This window comes from Pecten maximus, chromosome 16 (assembly GCF_902652985.1).
Source record: "Pecten maximus chromosome 16, xPecMax1.1, whole genome shotgun sequence".
Lineage (NCBI taxonomy): Eukaryota > Metazoa > Mollusca > Bivalvia > Pectinida > Pectinidae > Pecten > Pecten maximus.
Window position 1 is genome coordinate 12,887,586 of NC_047030.1, and position 25,195 is coordinate 12,912,780.

Below are 25,195 nucleotides of genomic sequence, written 5' to 3' on the forward strand. Positions count from 1 at the left end.
CGGGAGTCTAGGGAGACACCGACACCAAGGGTTATATAGAGGACGGGAGTCTAGGGAGACACCAACACCAAGGGTTATATAGAGGACGGGAGTCTAGGGAGACACCTACACCAAGGGTTATATAGAGGACGGGAGTCTAGGGAGACACCGACACCAAGGGTTATATAGAGGACGGGAGTCTAGGGAAACACCGACACCAAGGGTTATATAGAGGAAGGGAGTCTAGGGAGACACCGACACCAAGGGTTATATAGAGGAAGGGAGTCTAGGGAGACACCGACACCAAGGGTTATATAGAGGACGGTAGTCTAGGGAGACACCGACACCAAGGGTTATATAAAGGACGGGAGTCTAGGGCGACACCGACACCAAGGGTTATATAGAGGACGGGAGTCTAGGGAGACACCGACACCAAGGGTTATATAGAGGACGGGAGTCTAGGGAGACACCGACACCAAGGGTTATATAGAGGACGGGAGTCTAGGGAGACACCGACACCAAGGGTTATATAGAGGACGGAAGTATAGGGAGACACCAAAAGAAAATAATGCCTAAATAGAAAAGTAGACAGGAAAAGAAGTAAACCCGGAAACAGACACAAGTTAAGATAAGTAGACGTGTAACGTCCGTGTCTATTGGATAAGCATCGTGACAGAATTTGAGAAGGATTAAAGCCCGTATGTAGCAACAATTTAAACACAATTTCCAAAAAGCTTCCTTTATTTACAAACATGGTATACAGAGATGCATCCCGTACTTTGTAGTTTTGTCCATATTTGGACAAATCATCTTTAAAGAATAGACCATTCCAAGGTATCGGACATTGTTCATGTGGCTGTTAGTACTATCAAAAACTGTTCAGGTAAGAGTGACAAATCTGTTAAAGCTATTCGCTACAGACATATGAAGAATTTTGATATAGACAGCTTTCGTTAAGATATAGAATCTCAATCCTGGTCATGCCTGAAGTATTTCCCTCGTGAATAATATGTTTTTTTAGTTTCTTTCATTGTTTCTTGTTTTTTTTAGATAAATATGCACCAGAGAGAAAAAAGAGTTCAATATAGTACCATTTCCGAATGGTGTAGATCGAACAAATTGTATATAAATACTGAAAACAAGATATATAATGAGAATAAGAATAGACAAAATCATGGCCTTTATGTTGTTATAAATGGTTGAAAATATTTAAAAAAAAAAAAAAAAAAAAAAACTTCTTGGTGACAGTGTGGATGAATGTTTATCCTGGAATTACCAAATTAATAATGTGTACAAAACGCTGTCTTACTACATTTTTTTCAATTTCAAATGAAATGTTTGAGTCAGTCTTCTCGTCTTACATATCTGAACTGTTTTGTAAATCTACATTTCAACTATTGTGTAAAAATCTGGGGAAACACTTCACAACATAATACTGCCAGACTTGACAAACTTCAGAGAAGAGAAGCTAGGGTAACATTGAAATTTGATTTTATTACACCATCCTGTTTAAAATGTTAAACTGGTACCCTTTATCTAAATGTGTTTTGTATAACCGGTCAGTTTTAATGTACAAGGTTTTACATGACTTGGCTCCAGAATATTTAAACAATCAAGATCTACTCGATCATCAACAAATAACCTGTTTTACTTACCATCATTTAAAACAATAATGTCCGAGATAGTTTACCTACCAGGGTCCATATAATCCAATTTGTCAGAAGTGCAACTACATTTTTATCTTTGAACAAAGTGTTAAAAAGAAGTGTTGATGTACTTATCTTAATGTACTACTGCTTGTCTTATCATACTAAACATCTGTTTAAATACTGTATATCTATGTCTACTTGACCAAGAGTAAGATGAGTCCTTGACTCATTTTGTTATCAAGCACAAACAAAAACTAAAATTGTTTGTATCATTAGTATCGTATCGTATTTTCAAATGTTATATTGCTCATAGCGATAGCGGAACACACTGCCAGTACAGGAAGATGACTATAGCGGTACACATAGGCGCTTTACCGTGTAAACTGTTGGGAACATTGTTCGATTGTCCATCCTTAATTAATTACATCTCTAAGTCAATCACTTCCAATAGTTGTCGTTCCTTACTATCAGGGTCAGTCGGTTCGCTGTATTTCCGGATCAACATAAGAAGCGTGAAGTATGTCAGTCTGTGTTTCCGGGTAATCGATTTCCCACCTATCAATCTTCTGCTGAACGGTGTCGGGGAAATAGAACAACGTTCAAGCCACATCGAATCGGGGCATCGTGATACGAACATATTATTTGGTAATTGAAATATTTATCGCGATCGAGTGAAACAGTTTGAATCTTAAAAGAAATATTAGAAGAAACAATTTCATGCTTCAAATGTTTAAAAACCATAAAAAATAAATCATGTAATGCTATAAAAAAACATCAAAGAATAATGGCATCATAAAGAAATAATAACATCCAGGCTGATAAAATGAGAGCAAAATATATACAAAATTATAGATTTGTACGGAGACTCTTGGAGTATTGGCAGAATAAGGTAAGGTGATCCGGAGTAAAGTTGGAGAATAAGATAAGGTGATCCGGAATAGAGTAGTAGAATAAGGTAAGGTGATCCGGAATAGAGTAGAATAAGGTAAGGTGGTCCGGAATAGAGGAGAATAAGGTAAGGTGGTCCGGAATAGAGTAGTAGAATAAGGTAAGGTGATCCGGAATAGAGTAGAATAAGGTAAGGTGGTCCGGAATAGAGGAGAATAAGGTAAGGTGATCCGGAATAGAGCAGAATAAGGTAAGGTGGTCCGGAATAGAGTATAATAAGGTAAGGTGGTCCGGAATAGAGTAGAATAAGGTAAGGTGATCCGGAGTAAAGTAGAGTAAGGTAAGGTGATCCGGAATAGAGTAGAGAATAAGGTAAGGTGATCCGGAATAGAGTAGGAGAATAAGGTAAGGTGATCCGGAATAGAGTAGAATAAGGTAAGGTGGTCCGGAATAGAGTAGAATAAGGTAAGGTGATCCGGAATAGAGTAGAATAAAGTAAGGTGATCCGGAATAGAGTAGAATAAAGTAAGGTGATCCGGAATAGAGTAGAGAATAAGGTAAGGTGATCCGGAATAGAGTAGGAGAATAAGGTAAGGTGATCCGGAATAGAGTAGGAGAATAAGGTAAGGTGATCCGGAATAGAGTAGGAGAATAAGGTAAGGTGATCCGGAATAGAGTAGAATAAGGTAAGATGATCCGGAATAGAGTAGAATAAGGTAAGGTGATCCGGAATAGAGTAGAATAAGGTAAGGTGATCCGGAATAGAGTAGAATCAGGTAAGGTGATCCGGAATAGAGTAGAATCAGGTAAGGTGATCCGGAATAGAGTAGGAGAATAAGGTAAGGGGATCCGGAATAGAGTAGGAGAATAAGGTAAGGGGATCCGGAATAGAGTAGAGAATAAGGTAAGGTGGTCCGGAATAGAGCAGAATAAGGTAAGGTGATCCGGAATAGAGCAGAATAAGGTAAGGTGATCCGGAATAGAGTAGGAGAATAAGGTAAGGTGGTCCGGAATAGAATAGAGAATAAGGTAAGGTGGTCCGGAATAGAGTAGGAGAATAAGATAAGGTGATCCGGAATAGAGTAGAATAAGGTAAGGTGGTCCGGAATAGAGTAGAATAAGGTAAGGTGGTCCGGAATAGAGTAGAATAAGGTAAGGTGATCCGGAATAGAGTAGAATAAGGTAAGGTGATCCGGAATAGAGTAGTAGAATAAGGTAAGGTGGTCCGGAATAGAGTAGTAGAATAAGGTAAGGTGGTCCGGAATAGAGTAGGAGAATAAGGTAAGGTGGTCCGGAATAGAGTAGGAGAATAAGGTAAGGTGATCCGGAATAGAGGAGAATAAGGTAAGGTGATCCGGAATAGAGTAGGAAAATAAGGTAAGGTGGTCCGGAATAGAGTAGAATAAGGTAAGGTGGTCCGGAATAGAGTAGAATAAGGTAAGGTGATCCGGAATAGAGTAGAGAATAAGGTAAGGTGGTCCGGAATAGAGTAGAATAAGGTAAGGTGATCCGGAATAGAGTGGAATAAGATAAGGTGATCAGTAATAGAGTAGGAGAATAAGGTAAGGTGGTCCGGAATAGAGTAGGAAAATAAGGTAAGGTGATCCGGAATAGAGTAGGAGAATAAAGTAAGGTGATCCGGAATAGAGTAGGAGAATAAGGTAAGGTGATCCGGAATAGAGGAGAATAAGGTAAGGTGATCCGGAATAGAGTAGAATAAGGTAAGGTGGTCCGGAATAGAGGAGAATAAGGTAAGGTGATCCGGAATAGAGTAGAATAAGGTAAGGTGATCCGGAATAGAGTAGAGAATAAGGTAAGGTGGTCCGGAATAGAGTAGTAGAATAAGGTAAGGTGATCCGGAATAGAGTAGGAGAATAAGGTAAGGTGATCCGGAATAGAGTAGAGAATAAGGTAAGGTGATCCGGAATAGAGTAGGAGAATAAGGTAAGGTGATCCGGAATAGAGTAGAATAAGGTAAGGTGGTCCGGAATAGAGTAGAATAAGATAAGGTGATCAGTAATAGAGTAGGAGAATAAGGTAAGGTGATCCGGAAGAGAGTAGAATAAGGTAAGGTGATCCGGAATAGAGTAGAATAAGGTAAGGTGATCCGGAATAGAGTAGAATAAGGTAAGGTGATCCGGAATAGAGTAGAATAAGGTAAGGTGATCAGTAATAGAGTAGAATAAGATAAGGTGATCCGGAATAGAGTAGGAGAATAAGGTAAGGTGATCCGGAATAGAGTAGAATAAGGTAAGGTGATCAGTAATAGAGTAGAATAAGGTAAGGTGATCCGGAATAGAGTAGGAGAATAAGGTAAGGTGATCCGGAATAGAGTAGGAGAATAAGGTAAGATGGTCCGGAATAGAGTATAATAAGGTAAGGTGATCCGGAATAGAGTAGAATAAGGTAAGGTGATCAGTAATAGAGTAGAATAAGGTAAGGTGATCCGGAATAGAGTGGAATAAGGTAAGGTGGTCCGGAATAGAGTAGAATAAAGTAAGGTGATCCGGAATAGAGTAGAATAAGGTAAGGTGATCCGGAATAGAGTAAGCGAAAATAATACCCGGTTCACAAAGAACTCGAGCGCGGCCCATGCTATTTTCCTGTAATGTAGCGGACATTCATATACCAAAACGAAACGCAGTTGAATGCTTTAAAAACAAACATTTCAGTTAGGAGAGAGTGATAACAATACTTAGACAAACATTTCAGTTAGGAGAAAGTGATAACAATACTTAGACAAACATTTCAGTAAGGAGAGAGTGATAACAATACTTAGACAAACATTTCAGTTAGCAGAGAGTGATAACAATACTTAGACAAACATTTTAATAAGAATAGTTTCATTATAATAAGAATAGTTTCATTATAATACTAAGACAAACAATTTAATAAGAATAGTTTCATTATAATACTAAGACAAACAATTTAATAAGAATAGTTTCATTATAATACTAAGACAAACATTTCAATTAGGTTAGTTTTATTATAATACTACCGCAAAACATTACTATAAGGATAGTATTGATCCCAAAACATATCACAATAAAATTAGTATTATCATAATTCTGCCGTAACACTACATAAGAACAATAGTATACTGCTTCATCATCATCTTGTATAACAGGAGTTAGCTGTATTATATTTTATCAGTTAATCATAAAAATGATAAATACCACAAATCATCATAACTATATAAAACAAGAAATATCTTTTTTTAAAAAAGATAAACGGCAAAGTTTTAATGCTAGTGGTTATAATGTTAAACTGCTGGTGAAATAAATCAACGAACTAAATTAATAAATGCGCAGTTTCAGCACGGATAACAAAATTATATCAGTTTGAATCATTTTTGGTGATAATAAGACTGCATTTGAATCAGGAATATGATTTTATTAATGTGTCATTTGAATAGATACATCCACTTATTCAGCTTGCATTCAATCTTAATTTTGTTTCGTCTTTAACTGCATATCTGCATTTTGCATTTACCGCTACATTGACCAATCACATTATTCATCTTGACCAGTAACGCCACCTTTCGCGTCATATCCGGGGCAAAAAGAAAATTATACGGCTATGCCGAAAAATGAGTAAGAACATTTTTGAAGGGAGGATTGGCCTATAGTTGACTGATTACACATGAACAGGATGGGGATTTTGACCTCATGACCCATATAACTAAGTATGCTGCAGTACGCGATGAATCTAATTAAACGCCAGGAATGTCACGGTTTTCGGACGTATACATACCTAATCTATTACATACTATACTAGTTTTGTTCAGGTCAAACGAGGCAAGTTACAGTCTCCTACTTATTCTGCTATAGTCATCTGCGCATGACCGGAAAAGCCACGAGCCAAATAATATACAAATCGAAAAAACAAATGTAAATTTGGAAGAGGCAGTGAGAGAAAATGTAATAATTATATGCAAGGTGGCCTTCTTAAGAGGGGGCACTAATTTGTTCTTAGGGGCTGACCCCTGGACCACAACATTGACGGTGATGGTATCGGACGCAGTTTAGTCTAATCATCAATACTACATTCGAAATGTCCAAACTCATCTGTCTGGTAAAACTAATTAGGTCATACAGGTAAAATCGCATACGACACTCGGTTTCTGACATGTAGGTTTGGGTTTAAAAAATTTGAAATATTTAAAATTTGTCATTCGAAGACAACATTGTACGAACAGTCATAATTTACTCTTCAATGACAAAAACGTCGTCGTAGGACAGTCATTATCTTTCATTCAATTTATGGCGGATCGTTAGTGACAATCTTGTAGTTAACATGAGATACATTGTAGTACTAGTGGAATAATTACCTACGACAGTCAAACAAGGGTGAACGGTGGTCAAACAATGTATTGGAATGGTGTGGGCTTAAGTATTACAATGTTGTGAAATCCTGGGCGTCATAATACAAACGTGGCCATTCGAAGGGCTTCGCGTGAAACATGCAATGTCTCACCTCGAAATTTACCTACGACAGCTACGGAACCAAATATCACAATCCCATTGTGAAAAATGACTTCATAGATATGTATCAATGTTCTGTTGTAGACTCTATGTATTTATTTTCAAATATTACAACGTACATGAAACAGGCTTTTAAACTTTTATTTGATTCATTACACAACATATTGGATATAAATGAAGCACTGGTAAATTGCCTTAACTTCGTTCGACATATTATCGGATTGTGAACATTGCTCTAGATGGTGGTAATATTGTCTATCCGTATGTCGACATTTTGTGACAATTGTCTATTCAAAGTAAAATATATTATTATCCATGTCATCATTTATGTAATAGACACATTAACTGTGTTATATGATATATTTTCCGTTCTGTAAATGGAGAATCTTCCACAATTATCAATATTACATAGATATAATATAGACGTTTTAATCGAGATCAACATTTTGATTTGTCACTAGCTTTTGACCGAGGGACATGTCAAATTACTCACAGTTACTGAAATTCCAGTTTTAGATTAGCACAAGAATAAAATCATTCAATGGCCTTTACAACAAAGAAGTCGCGACTTATTTGTCCTTTTATGTTTATGCACTTTTGCTTCATAATATAAATCACATGGTAGATTATGACAGTTTTATACGATGAAATCGGTAGTACATTAAATATAACATAATTATGTCATAATGAAACGGCACACTATCACCACGATGATCATCACAAATATACTGTAAACGTGTCTATTTCAGTCGTTATATTATATTAGCGCTTTTCGCGCCGGACCATTGCGCTGAATTATGATTTCGATAATTACACTTTCTATTTCTATAGCAAATTATATGTGTGCGGTATTCATCATTGCGTCAATCTGTTTAGAATTTTGCAATACGCTAAAAATTTGAGTGCACCAAAATAAGCATGTCTACAGTATCATCTGATGAGAAGCATAGAACATAGTGTGAAGATGATCTTACACTAGCTTATTTATTCCATATGATCCAACATAACGTTGACTTATATAACTTATTCATCCTTTGTAGCGGTCACTCGGCTCCTTCCATGCCCCTTAGTTTAAGCCCCATGTCCCCTCATTTCTCCATTCCACTCCTTATAACCCTTCACATATCACAACATACTGTAATCGTTTGGCAAAGTGGTAACACACTTGCTCACCTAGGCGGCCGGAGTTCGATTCCACGACCGGGCGTGGAATGGTGTGGGGTTACCTGCCCGACCACGTGGGTTTTCTCTGGGTACTCTCAGTAAGGCCGCTTGCACGCTTCAACCCAGGCCAACAAGCGTGATTTATATTAGTTGATATTACTTGTTCCGCAATTGTTGTAAAATAAATGAAGTTTACATTTTCAATTACAACATTCCATACACACGTAGTTCAGCACACATAGCAGTACAAAGTTATCGCTCTTTGCCCACGAGTTGCGTTTGACAAACAAACGATATTAAGTCAGTAGTCAAACCGGTGTCGAGTAAGATTTATGCCCTAAAATATATATCCCACGGAACTATATTTCATTACGGTTTCATGGTTTTACAATCATCATACAAAATGACTATTGGTCCGAGACACTTATATAAATAATAATGCGTGGTATGAATATGGACTTATATCTGGATACTTTAACAAAAGAAGTTTACATTTCAATTAGGTAATTGATAATATTGCAGAAAGTCTATACATAATTTCCCAAATAAGAGTACAAAATGTCTTTGGGCGTCTGTATGTAAGTAAAGTATCAAGAGTTATAGACAAATCAGTCACCGCTGAATATCGATGGTATTAATGTAACCTTTTGTTCAAAGTACGATTTCCTTATTATATATTCTGATATATACCTAATTATAACTGTACAGTATTGTACCATCATATACAGCAATGGAGTGACCAATTAAGACTAAGGTTAAAAGACACAAGCTTTAAAAGAAAACAAAATCACACCATGATTTGTCGACATTCCTAGCTCAGAAAAGGTTTTAAAAGTTTGTATGATTTTCGTACGAGTTTTCTCTTGTCTCTACCATTCCTCTGCGACCGTATGGATCTAATCGTTGACAAAAAGCAAGCCGGGGAGGGGAGTGCTAAAATGGTCAAACAATTAAATGAAATACATATTCAAAATAAAAAAGCAAAACATTTTAATATTTCAAGAAGATATAGATGATACACAGATAAAGTATTTGTATTGTCATGGTTTTTTTTATAAATTCAGATTTTAATCAAAAAAGAAAAAATAATATAAAATTAAAGATATACAAGAATGCATCCTTTAAAACGAAAGTGAAGGGTAGGGATGCGTAGAGACTCAGTTCAACATTTATTTGATATATCAGAATTCATTTATTACAATAAATATATCAAACAAAATCAATTCAATGATCGTTAATGTGCTCATAGCAAAATGCTATTGTGATGCGTGCAGCCAAATGTGAGCCCAAGACCACACTCTCCTGGAACAACCCTTCGAAACACAATGGCGGCAGGGGACGATGTCTGTGGGATTAGTTGTATCCTTACCAATGACAGGTTGGTTTTCCTCCAACATCCAAAAACAACATTTGTTCCCTTAGTGACACTATCATTAAAGCTCTTCAGAGCTTATACCGTTTGTTGAAATAAAGGTTAATCTTAATTTGAAGGCTGGACCCCACAAAGGCGTATATGGTATGCATATTGATTTACATTATTAAATTTCATGAAATGAGAGCTTTCATCAAGGTGACATCTCCAGGTACTCGGACATTTTAACGCCACTAATCTCCGTGTAGGATTATTGCTTCATCGATTGCTTGTCAAGAATTAATCTAACACGGATTAAACACTTTGGCCACCCAGGCTGATTAGTTCCGGGCATGCGCGGTTGCTAAGAGAATCCTTGAGCAGACTATCATGTAAATAATGGTCACTGTCCAACATATGGCCGAAGACTGGTTTGTTGATTAAGTCTGTGTGTTTAAGACGCACAGGAGTACACAATGAGCTTGTCCCTGATTCCTCGGCGTTATCCGGCTGGACAAAGGTACACAAATGTTCGGCGTTGTTGTTGGTGCATTTGGGGTTTTCTTCTGTCGATCTACAATTGAAATACTTGCGTATTTGAAAATCAGTTACTGTGTAAAAGGGTTATAAAACCACACAATATATTAGAACCATGTTCAATGTATAAAATCAGTTATATAATAATGTGCGACATTAGTATTCCATCGATCTGTACTACTACTGTCTTGATATAAGTACGACGGCTGATTGATATGTTGTGAGCCTCATATTGAAGGATTTGAATTTCGCCGGACATATTGTATTGTTTTTCAACATAATCCCCTTAACTCCTGTTCTTGTCTGTTCAGAAAGTCATCCACTGTATATAAGGGGTTAAGATTAGGGTTAGGGCGTCTGAAATATTTTCATATATTTCAGTTTTGGAAATATATGAAAGTCTGATGGAGTTAGGTGTATAAGGCGGATGTTCAATCAATTGAAAGCCACAATCGTGAATGGCAGCCATGGTGATGAGTCTGATGACAGACGCTTTCACCCTAACCCTAACCGATTTTGTCCATTTTGTAAAAGCCGCTTGTCTTGTTTACTTTAGAGTGCTACCTCGTCGATATAAACTAACCAAATGAGACCAGTCCTTGGGTACATGGCCCTATATAGTCAGATAATAGTAGGACTAACAAGAAATATCTTTAAAAAAAAAGATAAACGGCATAGTTTTAATGCTAGTGCTTATAATGTAAAACTGCCGGTGAAATAAATCAACAAACTAATGCGTTTCAGCACGGATAACAAAATTATATCAGTTTGAATCATTTTTGGTGATAATAAGACTGTATTTGAATCAGGAATATAATTTTATTAATGTGTCATTTGAAAATATACATCCACTTATTCAGCTTGCATTCAGTCCTAACTTTGTTTCGTTTTTAACTGCATATCTGCATTTTGCATTTTCCGGTACATTTACCGATCACATACTTCATTTGACCAGTCACGCCACCTGTCGCGTCATATCCGGGGCCAAAAGAATATTATACGGCTATGCCGAAAAAAGAACATCCTTGAGTACCTCCTTCAATACGAGGCTCACAACTTATCAATGACCCCTCATAAGCTATAACATAAAAAAATACCAATGTTTCATCTTGGACTGTTTATTTTCTAAAACCTTTCATAGTATCCCGTTTGCTTGACTTACCTTTTAGTCTCCTGCAATGTCTGTAGACGAAAAACGTCAAGGTAACTATGACGCCAATTACCACAGCAGATACGGTTAGACAAATAACCAACGGTCTGGCCAGCCCAGTCGGACCTGTTACAGACAATTTCATTCTAAACAAGATCATAATTTTCATCACTTATGAAAAATTGGCGATCTAGTACTTATGTTTGTAATGCAAAATACATTTTGCTGACTAAATACATAATTATATCTAACATAGAAATAAAAAACAAAAACAAAAACAAACAAAAACAGAGATCCGTGTGCACCTTTGGTAGCACTTATTTGAGGTTATATAAGTTATCTATAAGAAAACACTTCGCATATAGTTGAGATTTCTTAGGGCAACTGTCTTTTTAACGATGCGTTATCGGTAAGATTGAAAGACTAACAAATAGGTGATAGTTCCGTTCCATATTGTTTGTTAATACGGAATGATATAAGAAGTATCTCGCTCTAAAATGGACCATTTAAAATAGATGTATTACACAATTGCAGAAATACCAATATCGTGGTCGGGGTGGGGGGTATTTCATTCCATTTCAACAGGGAAAGAAATGTATTTATACTTTCGACTATCTCCCCTATTGATTCGTCCCTCTGGGTGACGTCACAATATCCGTATGACATCAAACAAGACCCTGCACAAACATCATCGCTGTTTCTGCAAAGACAAGCTCGTGGCGAGTATATGTAGGGATCGTCTGGCGTCACCTAGCAACAACAATGACAATATGATCAAGCAGGAAAAATGTTTGATTGGTCAACATGTATGATATTTATGAAGAATATCATGACCTGGATCTGACCTAGAATTATATTTTCAGGCGTTGTTGATGAAGCAAAGGACGCTTATCCATCCGGAGTACCTGGTATCAAGTTAAATACATCTTTTAATTCACAGTTATCTCTCGTTTATCTATTTTGAAATACTAGTTTTTTTGTTGTTTTTTTAAGTTTTTCAAAAGTATGGCGTATGGATTAAATTTGATACAGTTTGCAAACGTTCAAGTACAGAATATGTGGTATTCTGAAAACGTGGATAAATGTGCGAGGGGAGAATTTACGCTGATAGTCTACCTATAGAAATCGCGAAAATGATCCCCTTACCCCCACCGCGGTAATAACCAGTTTACACTAGCGAATAGCTTTTGGTTCCGAATGCTGTACTCACCCAGACTTGGTAATTCCCATTCTTCATTGCCTCAAATAAATGGAAAGGCTGCAAATGATGAAACGAAAATAAAACTAATAGCAAAGTCAATAATTCAGCATATTTGAAAGTCAGCGACTGTCTAAAAGGGTTGTAAAAGCACACAAGATGTTAGTACATGTCAAAACTAATTGAATTAGATACTGTAGAGCCAAACTTCACTGAACTGCATCATAATATGTTTCATCCTTTTAGGACTCGTCTCGTCACTGATGTAAGGTTCTAATTAGTGTTGGTCAGAGGAGATGACCAAAAACTTAAAATACGCCGAAATAGATGTAAAAAAACTGGATTGGAATTGCCAAAAATCAATAATTCAATAGATTTTAGATAGTGAAGAAAAAAAAGTGTTATGTAAAGTTACACAATGTCAATGTTTTGAAGATAAAAGCACTAGGAAACTCAAAACCATGATTATTTGTATTGTTTTAAATATGATTTGAATTTAAAGTAAATTACCTTAGTAGATAATTGTTTTGAAATGACGTTGTCATCTAGGACCAACTCCACTGCTACCCCTGGGAATTTGAACGCCACCGGGGGCAAGTCGTACTCTACATAAACTTTGGGGAGGTCAAGGTCAAACCGAACCTCACAGTCCACTCGTGTCGTCCATTCAGACGGAGCCGTCCGGCTCAGATCTATAAATAAATGATAAATAGGACATACTTACTTTAAAACAACAAGAATGTGTAAAGGCCTTTGGAGTTTAATATTTTGAGGTATGGAACATCAGGAAAAACCCTTGCTTCGGTCATTGAAAAAAAATAGCAAAACAATTTAACGTTTTTCCTATTTACCTCTCCGAGTTTCCACTATGGCAGTGTTAGAGGCTCCCCTACTGCGCATGTGTGGAAGTGACAGAATCCGGAAATGGTATGCCGAGTTGGTGAATACTGGCGATATGGAGAAGTTGTAAATGGCCTGAAAAATATTAACGTTATCAGTTATAGTTTGAATGATTTCCTTTCTAAAAGGCTGCTGCTTGATTAAACTCACGACAAAACAATCAGCGTTGTTACTAGTAATAAAACATTAAGATTACAGTTGTTTTGTTCATCACTGATTGGGGCCTTGAAGTGTGGTTCTGTTCTGGCAATATCCAGGGTCTTCTCGTCATGGCGATCCCTCGTCGTTATCGTCAGAGGGAATGTAATTTCTGGTTTGAGTTTCATCCCTTGTGTTAGTATGCGAGTTTCTCTACATTCTGTGATCTACTCATGTAGAACCTATCCCCTATATTAAGATACAACTTCAACACCAAAATATCTTTGGGAATAGCCTGCCCGACAGACTCGATGAACCGGCTTTATTTTGAAGCATGTATGTTATGCAATGTATAAGTTGACAAAAGCAGAACAACTCTCTCGCATATCTCTCATTAACATGAACTTATAATCTCTATATTCTATACAGTTTTCAATAAACAGTTATATACACTATGTGCTTATACAACGTCCATGATTAAAAACCAGAGATGAAACTCGACGAGGCAAACGCTCTGGAAAACCTTCTGACGTCTAACCCCTATTATATTCTACCTATATATTTTTTTCATGGACATTAAGAACCTATCTTCAAATTATTACTACAATGACCAAACTTTTACTTTGGAATTATTAACCATTTGTCAAAAACTGTATTTAGATACACACAGATTATAAAATGTTCCTTTTAAAACAGATTGAAAACTTTTCAAACAGAAACTTCCCTGTGGTCCATATTCACAGCGGGTCTCCGGCTAGAATGACCATACTACTCCTGTAGACTATCTATCACGTGTACTTCACACAAATATTCATTACACGTTTCTCTCAACTTACGAAACTCACAGAAATATATTTCCTGCCATACTGCGTAACGCAGGAAAGTTACGTCGATCCCTCGCTAACGGTAATGCCGGCATTACACACTCAACCACTTTGAACAACCATGTTAGTCGTAACATAATACCGTCTGAGATCTACTGGTGGAGTCAGATCCAGGTCCTGGGGTATTGAAGTATGAACCTGCTGGACCTTTTTCTAGATTGTATGCCGTATTGGTAGCAAAGTTCCAACACAAAACATTTATTCTCCAAAATAACAATCTAAGCAAAAAAAGTCAGAATCTTTCAAAATTGCCATTTTCTAGAGAAGATGCAAAAAGACACATATTCAATTACCTGATCATTTGCTGTCACATTAGAGTATCTAGTGTCGATGACAAAACATCTGCGAGTGCCTTTAGCGACGCCCTTTATACCTTGCATCGAAATCTCATATCCTGTTAACTCGTCAAAACCTGCAGGAATAGTTCAATATTCAATTTCATTTTTAAAACAAATCAGTTGTTCATAGAGTATAATTACACAATAATACTAGTAGAAAAAGTACCGACAATTCCTGAAGATATGTTTACTGTCAACGTTATAATTGATTTTCCCATCATTATACAGATGTATCGAATTTAGTCATATCTACCAAGCGAGTAGTGATATGTGTATGTATCAGGCACTGAGATTGTATGTAAAGTATGTTTGAAACAAATACACATGTACAAGAAATGTTTGAAATTTAACTATTGCTATTCAAGTGTGTTATATATTAAATTTGTTGTTCGCTTGGTGCTGTGTTATATAGTTTGGCACAATATGAACTAAAAGCTTAACTGTTTTCTCTGAAATGGATTCACTAAAAGTAATTGTGGCGATGAAACAATTCAGCTAAGCATTAATTTCTTTCCTCGATATTTATATACAATGTAACTAATGGTATTTCTATTTCCTCATTGGTCCTTTTCCATTTCTTTATAGCAACATCCCCGCTTCCTCATCGGTTGCCTTGGGTACTTGCTATCAACATCACGATTAATAATACAGCGTTTAAAGAGATACATGTTGATACAAGACTTAAGAGGTTGATTTCGTTGTCAACACCATGGTTATCATTTTTGAGGATGTGGCAGACCTGAATTTGACCAAGGTGTACACGTGGTAGATTACGCTGATAAAGCAGGATTCACTAGTATTATTTCCCTTGTACCTTTTTAACTTTTTACGTGTATATCTACATTTCCTCATATCTTGCCTTTTTTCAATGTTGAGGTAAAATTACAAATTCCTTAACACGTCGAAATGGATTCAATTTCATTTGGGTTATCGTTCGGTAACTACAGCTAACTCTAGTAAACGTGTTCATAAGTTAGTCGAAATGTTATCCGTAAACAGAGTATTTTGTTCATACTATTGACGCAGTAAAGGGATCTATTTTATAATTGCTAACTCCTTGTGTGTTTGCTTATCCAAACTTCAGGACTAGAAAAACACATACTTCATGTGATATAAATAAGAATACTCTTACCCTATATAATACTTCAGGACTAGAAAAACACATACTTCATGTGATATAAACAAAAATATTCTTACCTTATTCAACACTTCAGGACTAGAAAAACATATACTTCATGTGATATAATTAGGAATACACTTACTGTTTGATAGTGGCCACCAGAATACAGTCAGTGCAGGTCGTGAGTAATGTGTCGAGTTATGACGGCTCCCTACATTGGACTGGTACACGTTTAACTTCAGGGGTACAGCAGGTCCGGGACCAGAATATAGGTCCATATGGCGGGGCTCGAACTCCCTGATAGCGCAGTCTGTTTGACAACAAATCATCACTTATATTGATACCAGTCAATTACGAACAGATGAGATTTAAACATCATAGAATTCTGAAACATTTACTGGTGTTTAGGAAATACTATTTGACTATGGAAGTGTGCTAGAAATGAAAACAAACGTCTTTGCGTGGCTGGTGTATTCCTATATAGGAAATTCGTGTATGTAATTTCAGACGATACGTAATAAAATGTACAATAAAAACATGAATAAAAACAGGAAATGTTCGTATGTACTTTCGTTCGTGGTTGGAGCTAAAACTATTTCATAGATACAAATTTTCATAGTTAGCACATGCAACAATAATATAACAATAATTCACATAACAATATTCATTGTATTTATATTCATGGATTCATAGCAAACACGAAAACAACGAAAGTATACAGAATATGTTTATATTATATTTAAAATTATAAACATTTGGGAGCGATCATCTTACCATTGTAAGTGTATACTGTACATGGAAGATTCACCTGCCAATCAAAATAAAAAGGAGAATACATTTCAAACATAAAACAAATGTTCAATAGCTAAACCTCTGGTTGTTATTCATATCGCTGTTGACGTCATCTATATGAAAATTTGGAGAAATCTGTAAAGATTACCTACCAAAAGTTACAGAAGATATTAACACGTTATGTAGATCTTCGTCCTTCCACCGCTCCTAAGAGTCTAAAGGTGTAGGGGGCGTCAGGGGAAACACAAAATAAATTAAAAGGATTGTTAAAATCTCACTAAGTATAGTCTTTTACGTCCTTTACCATTCTATGTGATCTTCATAACGCAAATAAATACATCCGTCAATTAAGTAGGGTGTGATGTATCGGGAACATTCTGTAAGGTAGGGTACGCTTCCATCATCGTCCGAAGCCCACGAGACTCTGCATATGTCGTTTGGCAGATGGAGAGAGAAGTTTCTTGGGTTCACGAAAAATGATTTACATATCCGCGTTATTTCATGCATATTATCATATTAAAACATTAATGTAATTAAATCGTTACATCGTAATAAGTCCAACACATGTTTCGATAAGTTTTCACATAAAATGCCTCTGAACTTTGTATGTACTTCTGTGCCCAGTTTACCGCCTACCATCTTACCTGGCCTCCTATAGGGCGTTATAGGGCCATAAGTCACATTCCACTTCTCATCGGCAGTCGCTCCTACTGCTATCTAGACTGTTTAGACGTTTAGGCCACACTTCCACTCTGTGTCTTCCAAGGCGGAGATTTATCACATAATGATTGGTGTTTTCAATTCCAAACATATGGACAATCACGTTGAGGAGTCATGCATGTTTATAGCATGTGCGTGATTATCTCTGCCCAATTTATTTCCGGAATCTTTATTATATTAAACTGGATTATTTTTGATGTTTTCCATATTCATTTTCCTTTTCCGTGATTCAATTCCACAAATAGACTTTGTAGTTTATCTACTCTACGCGGCAGGCTAGTCGGCAAAATGTAGTATTTGTGGCGGTGTTGTTTATAATGGAGTAGATAGAGGAGTTTTATACATAAAATTTATCACATTGAATAGACTTTGTAGAGCTTTGATCTTCCTCTCTAAAGACATTCGTGTTTTAACAGTCTTGTTTCTTATATGTTGTATCCTTATATGGGTGGTCGGGTGGCAGAGTGGTAATACACTTGCCTTTCATTAAGGCGGTCGAGGTTCGATTCCCCGTTCGGACATGAAAAGGTATGGGGTCACCTGCCCGACAACGTGGGTTTTCCCCGGGTATTCCAGTTACCTCCAACAGTAAGACCCCTCGCGCGCTTCCATCCGGGTCAGCAAACGTGATTGATATAAGTTGGTATGAATTGTTTCGCTATTGTTTTAAAATAAAGTTGTTTTTATTTTTAAATCCTTACATAATTGTTTTGACACTTTTTTAGGTCCAGAAACACGACTTAACCTGAACTTTCCAATTCCAAGCCTGATTTTTTTCCAAATATAATCATTATGTATAATTATACCTTTATAAGTTATATGCTGTCAAAAAAAGTGTGCGAAGTAGATTCATAACTGTCATGTAAGATCCTAATGTCAGTTATATATACAAAATGTTATATCCCCGTTCCCTGGTCCAATATCACAGATTACAGCCCCGGGACTAGGCACTGTATCTCCACTTCCGGAACTAAGCACACTGTATCTTCACTTCCGGGACTAAGCACACTGTATCTCCACTTCCGGGACTAAGCACACTGTATCTCCACTTCCGGGACTAAGCACACTGTATCTCCACTTCCGGAACTAAGCACACTGTATCTCCACTTCCGGGACTAAGCACACTGTATCTCCACTTCCGGGACTAAGCACACTGTATCTCCACTTCCGGAACTAAGCACACTGTATCTCCATTTCCGGGACTAAGCACACTGTATCTCCACTTCCGGGACTAAGCTCACTGTATCTCGTACTTCCGGGACCAAGCACACTGTATATCCAGTTGCGGGACTAAGCTCACTGTATCTTAACTTCGGAACAAAGCACACTGTATCTCGTACTTCCGGAACTAAGCACACTGTATCTCCACTTCCGGAACTAACCACACTGTATCTCCACTTCCGGAACTAAGCACACTGTATCTCCATTTCCAGGACTAAGTACACTGTATAGCCAGTGCCGGGACTAAGCACACTGTATCTCCAAATCCGGGACTAAGCTCACTGTATATCCAGTTCCGTAACTAAGCTCACTATATATCCAATTCCGGAACTAAACTCACTATATCCCCAACCCGGGACTATTAAAGCTAATCTCTTCCCTTGTCCCGGGATTATTGTAAATGTATCCTCAGTTGTTGGACTAAGCTCACTGTACTCAATATCCCCAGGATTAAGATCACCGATACCGTGTCCCGAAACCAAAATGCAGCCTGGTCCTAGCCTCTGACCTAAGGTCGCGAACTGATATATCAACAATGGCCACCGTATTGTGATACACAGACATATAAAATGGCGGGCAATGCCCAACATTCCTGATTCACATTTCACTTACATGAAAATGTGAATTTCAAAATATTATGAATAAATAGCTACACGAGTAAGGGTGTTTTAACATAGTTTTAATGCCTAAAATATGTCACATTAATTGTCAATATACATGTACGAAATACATTTTATTCAGATATGATAGAAAAAGTATGTATACTTTTTGCTGTGATTATAATTCATCAATGACATATGAATTAACTAGTAATTGTTGTATTTTAGACCAGAACGGTATGTTGACTAGAGACTAACTTTAGACATATTTCGTCTCTCTAGAAGCTCTCAAATTAGTCAATAGCAACAGGAACATAATTACTGAAAAAGCTTGACATTTGTAAACTACACGCTTATAATCTACTCTATTAAATCCCTCATTCATTATTTCACAACACTATGACAGACATTTTATCTCGCCTTTCACATCAGCAACACGTTGAAGCCATAGTGCTATCATCAGCTGACATTGTATCTACGTATGCCATTGTGTAAGGGACTTCCGTTATTCCGGATCATATTTGTGAAAGAGTTCCGGATTAACTAGATTTCCCATAAAGGAGTCGTTACCTGGGGTGAACAGTTGATTGTATCCCTGCTACTGGCCACCAGATGGAGCCACGAACATCCCCACAATGTCAGCATAAGTTCCGGTAGGACGGCGTTAGCCAAACAAACCATGGTGAATGGGAAGACGAAATGGAATAAAAAGTCCAAGAAATCCACCTTTATACCCAGGTGGAGAAATGTCAATGGGGTGTGGCGATAGTCATTGTTCTTTTTAATTTCAAATGTGTATTGTTTACAGAGCGTTTGAGCCGTGTAGAAATTAACCAAAGTTGTTTACACGACACGGCAAACAAACTAGGAATGCACAGCTTGAGAGATAAAATGAGGTAGAGTCGTAATGGTGTGATCGGTATGGCCATATTTACCCATTAATACGATTGTTTTATATAATTTCCGTTGTGACGTATCAAGTATCACGACTCACGAGCGCTGTGGCACGCTATCTCGGGCACGTGTCCAATAATAACATTGTAATCGCTCTTTATTTAGCGTTGTTGTCAGTTCGTGATGACGTGGATATTTCAAAATATCACATAGACGTTCATGTTTGTAAAGGATGAAGTGTTTGACAGTCGGGACAAAAACAGATGTTCAAAAAAGTGAAAGCACCGCACTTAATACAACATAAAATTACGTAAAAGCTTTTAAGGGTTGCATTGTTATATAAAAGGTCATTTTTTAGATACGTTGGGGTCTAATCAAAATATAGACTTAAATTGTTTAAAACGAATCACTAAGAATCCTCTTCTGAAGTTCCATCAGGCCAAGTGTCGTGATGTTCGGCCAGGTGGTGCATTAATGCCACTTAAAGTCTTGGTGTTAACCATGGAAATGATTGAGTTGACGCTCAGATGTGTTGAGAACTTCTTTTTTAACATTAAGGAGACGGGTTTATCAGAAAAAAAAGAATGTTTGAATAAAACAAGTTTAAATTTACTGGATTTGCTATGAACCACCCTTGATGTCATAGAAGCAGAGATTGGGTGTCTTAACTAATGAAACTGAATCTGTTTTCCATTATTGTATACCCTCTGTACCTCTAAGTAATTCTTGACGTGAATCTGTTTCCATTATTGTATACCCTCTGTACCTCTAAGTATGTCTTGACGTGAATCTGTTTATGTACGGTATGTACAATGCACTATGAAACAGCAGCCATAGTAAGATGCAAAACATGGTAGTTTTAAATTTTAAAAAAGTTATCCAGAAGATAGGAAACCATGATTAGATCAATTATATCCATTTTTCTTTAGTTATATCCTAATGATTAAAGTCCAATACTTACATTCTGTGTTGCATTTGCCTATTTGTCGTAAGTAAACCAAATTGTATTCATGAGACTGTATACTACACTTTACAGTGATTCGGTCAGTGTAGGAATACACCTCCGGGTGTTGTAGATTAAAACAATGGCCGCCAGTTACTTTCAGTCTAGAGAGCTTTCGAATGCTAGCATTTATTTACATAAACCACCACATAAAAATGCAACTGCACAAGTTATGGGAAAAAAATTTATAATAAAAAATGTAGTCAACACAAAATTATTATAAGCGCTATTCTTGATCTATTCAAAAAAATCAAATTGTCAATGCCCTTACACTCACAAAGGCTCGTTTCCGAATTTTCAGAAATGCAAGACGCGACGATATTAAAAGTCCAGTATTTGTAAAAAAAAAAAAAAAAAAAAAATCTCATGAAAATTCGGGAGTATCGATATGGTGTCCAGTTGTGTATGTATACTGGATTTTAGTTTTGTGGTTATTCAGTGATGTCAAAGGCCTACCTTACTCCAAAATCGAGCCCTTGTGAAGTTGAACATCGTTAGGACCTAGCGACACTGATGTGACATTCTATTTATCTGTCACCCAAATTGTATTCATATCGACTGTAAACTACCATTTGGTAACAGTTCAAAGCTTAAATGTATTACTGTTATAAGAAAGGATTTTTTAAATGCTGCGTGGAAAACGTGTATAATAAGTCAATACACTGATTATGTCACAAAGACTTATTACATCCACTTCATGTACAATGAACTTCTCCTCAATCAAAATTAACTGTAGTAAGATATTTGTCTTTCCATTCTTTTATACTATGTTTATTCTCATTATTACTTAAGTGTCATCACGACAACTAAATTCCATGTTCATCATTCTGCCAGATATGTGTTCGATATACAAGTGTAACTCCGCGGCATAAAAATGCATTGTAATCTTATCTTCTTGTGATATGTTTATATTCCTATGGCTTTAATGCATGTCAATGGACGAACGCAATCTTGAAATATATATATAAAAAAATGAATGCCAAACCATTAAATTTACTTACCCTAAAAATGAGTCCTTAGATAATAATAAATAAATATGATATTGAGCAAAATAAACTTGCCCGACACAATGAAGTCAGATACAACTCTGAGACTACAAAATGTATACTATTACAGATATGTGTTCAGCGAAATTAATAATTATTGATAAAATCATGTTTTAGATATCTGTTAATGCTGTCATTATTTTAATATATCTGTCGAACACTTTTTTCTGTTATATTTACCGAATAATTGCTACTGTTTGTTAATCCTGACAAAATATTCGAGTTCGTACGGACATTATTTACGGGGTTTGAATTTCCCTATACACCTCACACACTTTGTAAATATCTGGACTCTGATCCAGTGAAATCAGGTGACTAAACAACGTGTGACTGTCCTTACATAGTCCTACATTGTCTGGAAACCATACCTACAGTTGACTGTGGTTTATTTATCACTATGGCGGGGAGTCTTGTCCATTTCGTCTGCATTGTCGCTCTGATATCGGCGACAGTTGCCAAGTAAGTCAGTCATAACCTTTGTTTACATATTTCTGCGTCGTACGATATTCACATTTATTTCCATACATACAAACGTCTTGGTGCCCTTTACGTCTTACTCTGTGTATATAGATACTATGTTCATAATAAGTGCATACAGAGTCACGACGTCGATAAAATGCAAAGTTTAGTTTTGTGAAGAATGTCTTTGTTTACATCCGACTCGACCTACTTTCGCTTTGTAAGTGGCTCCCTGTATTGAGCGCATGTCAAAATGGTGTTTATGACAATATTACAGTGATTGTAGTAACAGGTCTATACTTATATCGGCTGTCCATTTCAGATTTCATTTGAAAACAAAATGAGTATGTTCGTCAGATTGATATTAGTATTAAAAAGGTAAAACTGCATCCGTTAACCGTAGTCTAACGTGAGCTGGAGTGTAAAGGTTAGTGTACTCTCAACTGTACGTGTAAGTGTACTCTCAACTGTACGTGTTAGTGTACTCTCAACTGTACGTGTTAGTATAATCTCAACTGTACGTGTTAGTGTACTCTCAACTGTACGTGTATTTTTAGATGTTCTACTTTTGTTGTCCTCAGAGTATGCTCTCACAGGGGCCTGATAATTTGTTTAATTGCAATATGTATACGTTCAAGTTCAAGTTCATTTATTACTTTGAGTGTTACGACTCATCGGTGTAAACATATGATATACAGGATATTTACATATATACAAAATGTTAAATTGGCCACAGGAGAATGAACAAAGCAATAATATAATATAATAGTAACATCAATCAATATTATTATTACAATATATATATATATATCTCATGCTTGTGATCGGCACTTATTTGCCGCTAACAGATATTTCCCAAGATTGCACAAGTCTTTAACATTATTTGTATTAAGTAATTGAGTAAGCTTATATACACTTGGATTATTTCTATAATATTATTTTAAATACTTCTGTCTTAAATCAGAATACCTAGTACAAACTAAAACAAAATGAAATTCGTCTTCTATATCATTAAGATTACATAGAGTACAAACTCTTTTACTTCTATCAATGCCAACATATCGCCCAGATTCAATATTCAACTTGTGAGCTGACAGTCTGAGCCGAGCAATTTCTTTCGTATAGCTGATATTAACTGATTTTGTTAGATACGATTGTAATAGAATTTTATCATTTAATTCCCTGTAAAGCAAACCTTTCGACATATCTATAATAGCACTATATCCATTTGATTAAAAATGTCAAATAATCTTTCCTTAATTATTGCAAAAGTAAAATCGTTTCCATTCTGGGCGTCCCAAATATAACCTAATCCTAAGCGATTCAAATCATCTTTGATTTCACAGACCCATTGGTCCTTAAATAGGAGCATATTTTCATAACACGATTTCAATATACAATTTTCATTATTGAGCAATTTAAACCAATATTTAAAAAATCTAAGTTTCCTTGTTATGTACAATGGATAACGGCCTAATTCGAAATATACCATCATATTTGGAGTAGATTTGCGCACACCTAACAACCTTTTACAAAAATTGACATGAAGTTTTTCGATATCAGGGCCTTTATGGAATCCCCATATTTCTGAACCATAATTGACTATGCTACTGACATATGTATCAAACACTGCTAATTGAGTCTCAATATTAAAATACTGTTTCTTACATACCCTCATTAATGCAAATAATGCTTTTCGACCTTGTTCAGATATTTTTTTCTGTGTTTGTTTAAATTTTCCATTATAATTCAATAAAACTCTTAGATAGTTGAATTCATTCACTATCTCTAAAACACACCCATCATATTTCCAATTTCATTATCTTTCAATTTTCCCCCATTTCTAAAAACAACAATCTTTGTCTTGGAAGTGTTAACAGTTAGGCCCCACTTGGTAGTGTAATTAAGCAAGGAGTCTATCATTTTTTGCAAGCCTTGGGATGTTTCGCCAAAGATAACAGTATCATCAGCATACATAATTAAGAATATGTTAATTAGTTATAAGTCAATTGAAGGACAGTTGTCTTCTATAAATTGCATTTCAAAATCGTTCACATATAATGAAAATAACAGAAGAGACAAAATTTCTCCTTGAAAAAGACCGATATTACAGTCAAAAAAATCTGAGCAAACGCCATTGTTTTTTACACAACATCTCACATCTTCGTAAAGTGATCTGATAATATTTAACATTTTACCTTCGATACCTTCTTTTATTAACTTGTACCATAAATTCTGTCTATTTATCATGTCAAAAGCTTTGGTATAGTCGATGAAACAGCAGTATGGACGTTTTTTTACTTTTAAGAGTACGATTAATCAACGCCTGTAATGTAAATAAAGCATCTGTCGTTGAAAGATTCCGCTTGAATCAAAACTGAGCATCAGTTATCTCATTGTGCTCCATGTCGATTTTCACTAACCTATCATTTAATACAGACGTAACAAGTTTACCAATACAACTGACGATTGAAATACCTCTGTAGTTATCAGGGTTACTTGGATCGCCTTTCTTAAATACTGGAACAATATTTCCAACTGACCATGTACGAGGATAAATACCTGATTTAAAGTATGTATACGTGTACCTGGACCTACCCTAGCACATTATAATTGTAAGATGCTTCGGGGGGGGGGGGGGGCTTGGAAGTAGACACCTTGTATTTTAACATAGATTGCAT

General features: G+C 36.3%; 1 protein-coding gene across 2 annotated transcripts; it reads right to left on the reverse strand.

Annotated features, from left to right (window-relative positions):
* Positions 1-9,130: 9,130 nt before the first annotated feature.
* Positions 9,131-19,776, reverse strand: LOC117314670. Of its 2 annotated transcripts, XM_033868752.1 has the most exons (10): positions 19,683-19,760; positions 16,555-16,588; positions 15,923-16,090; positions 14,616-14,734; positions 13,252-13,375; positions 12,911-13,092; positions 12,413-12,460; positions 11,808-11,952; positions 11,215-11,328; positions 9,131-10,089 (listed from the first exon to the last, which is right to left on the reverse strand). In XM_033868752.1, exons 1-10 carry the CDS (start codon positions 19,755-19,757, stop codon positions 9,956-9,958), a joined length of 1,143 nt encoding a protein of 380 aa, XP_033724643.1. In that variant the 5' UTR covers positions 19,758-19,760; the 3' UTR covers positions 9,131-9,955. The 2 variants fall into 2 exon arrangements, with proteins under 2 accessions (XP_033724643.1, XP_033724644.1); XM_033868753.1 differs by lacking the exon at positions 16,555-16,588 and having other exon boundaries at positions 19,683-19,776.
* Positions 19,777-25,195: the final 5,419 nt, after the last annotated feature.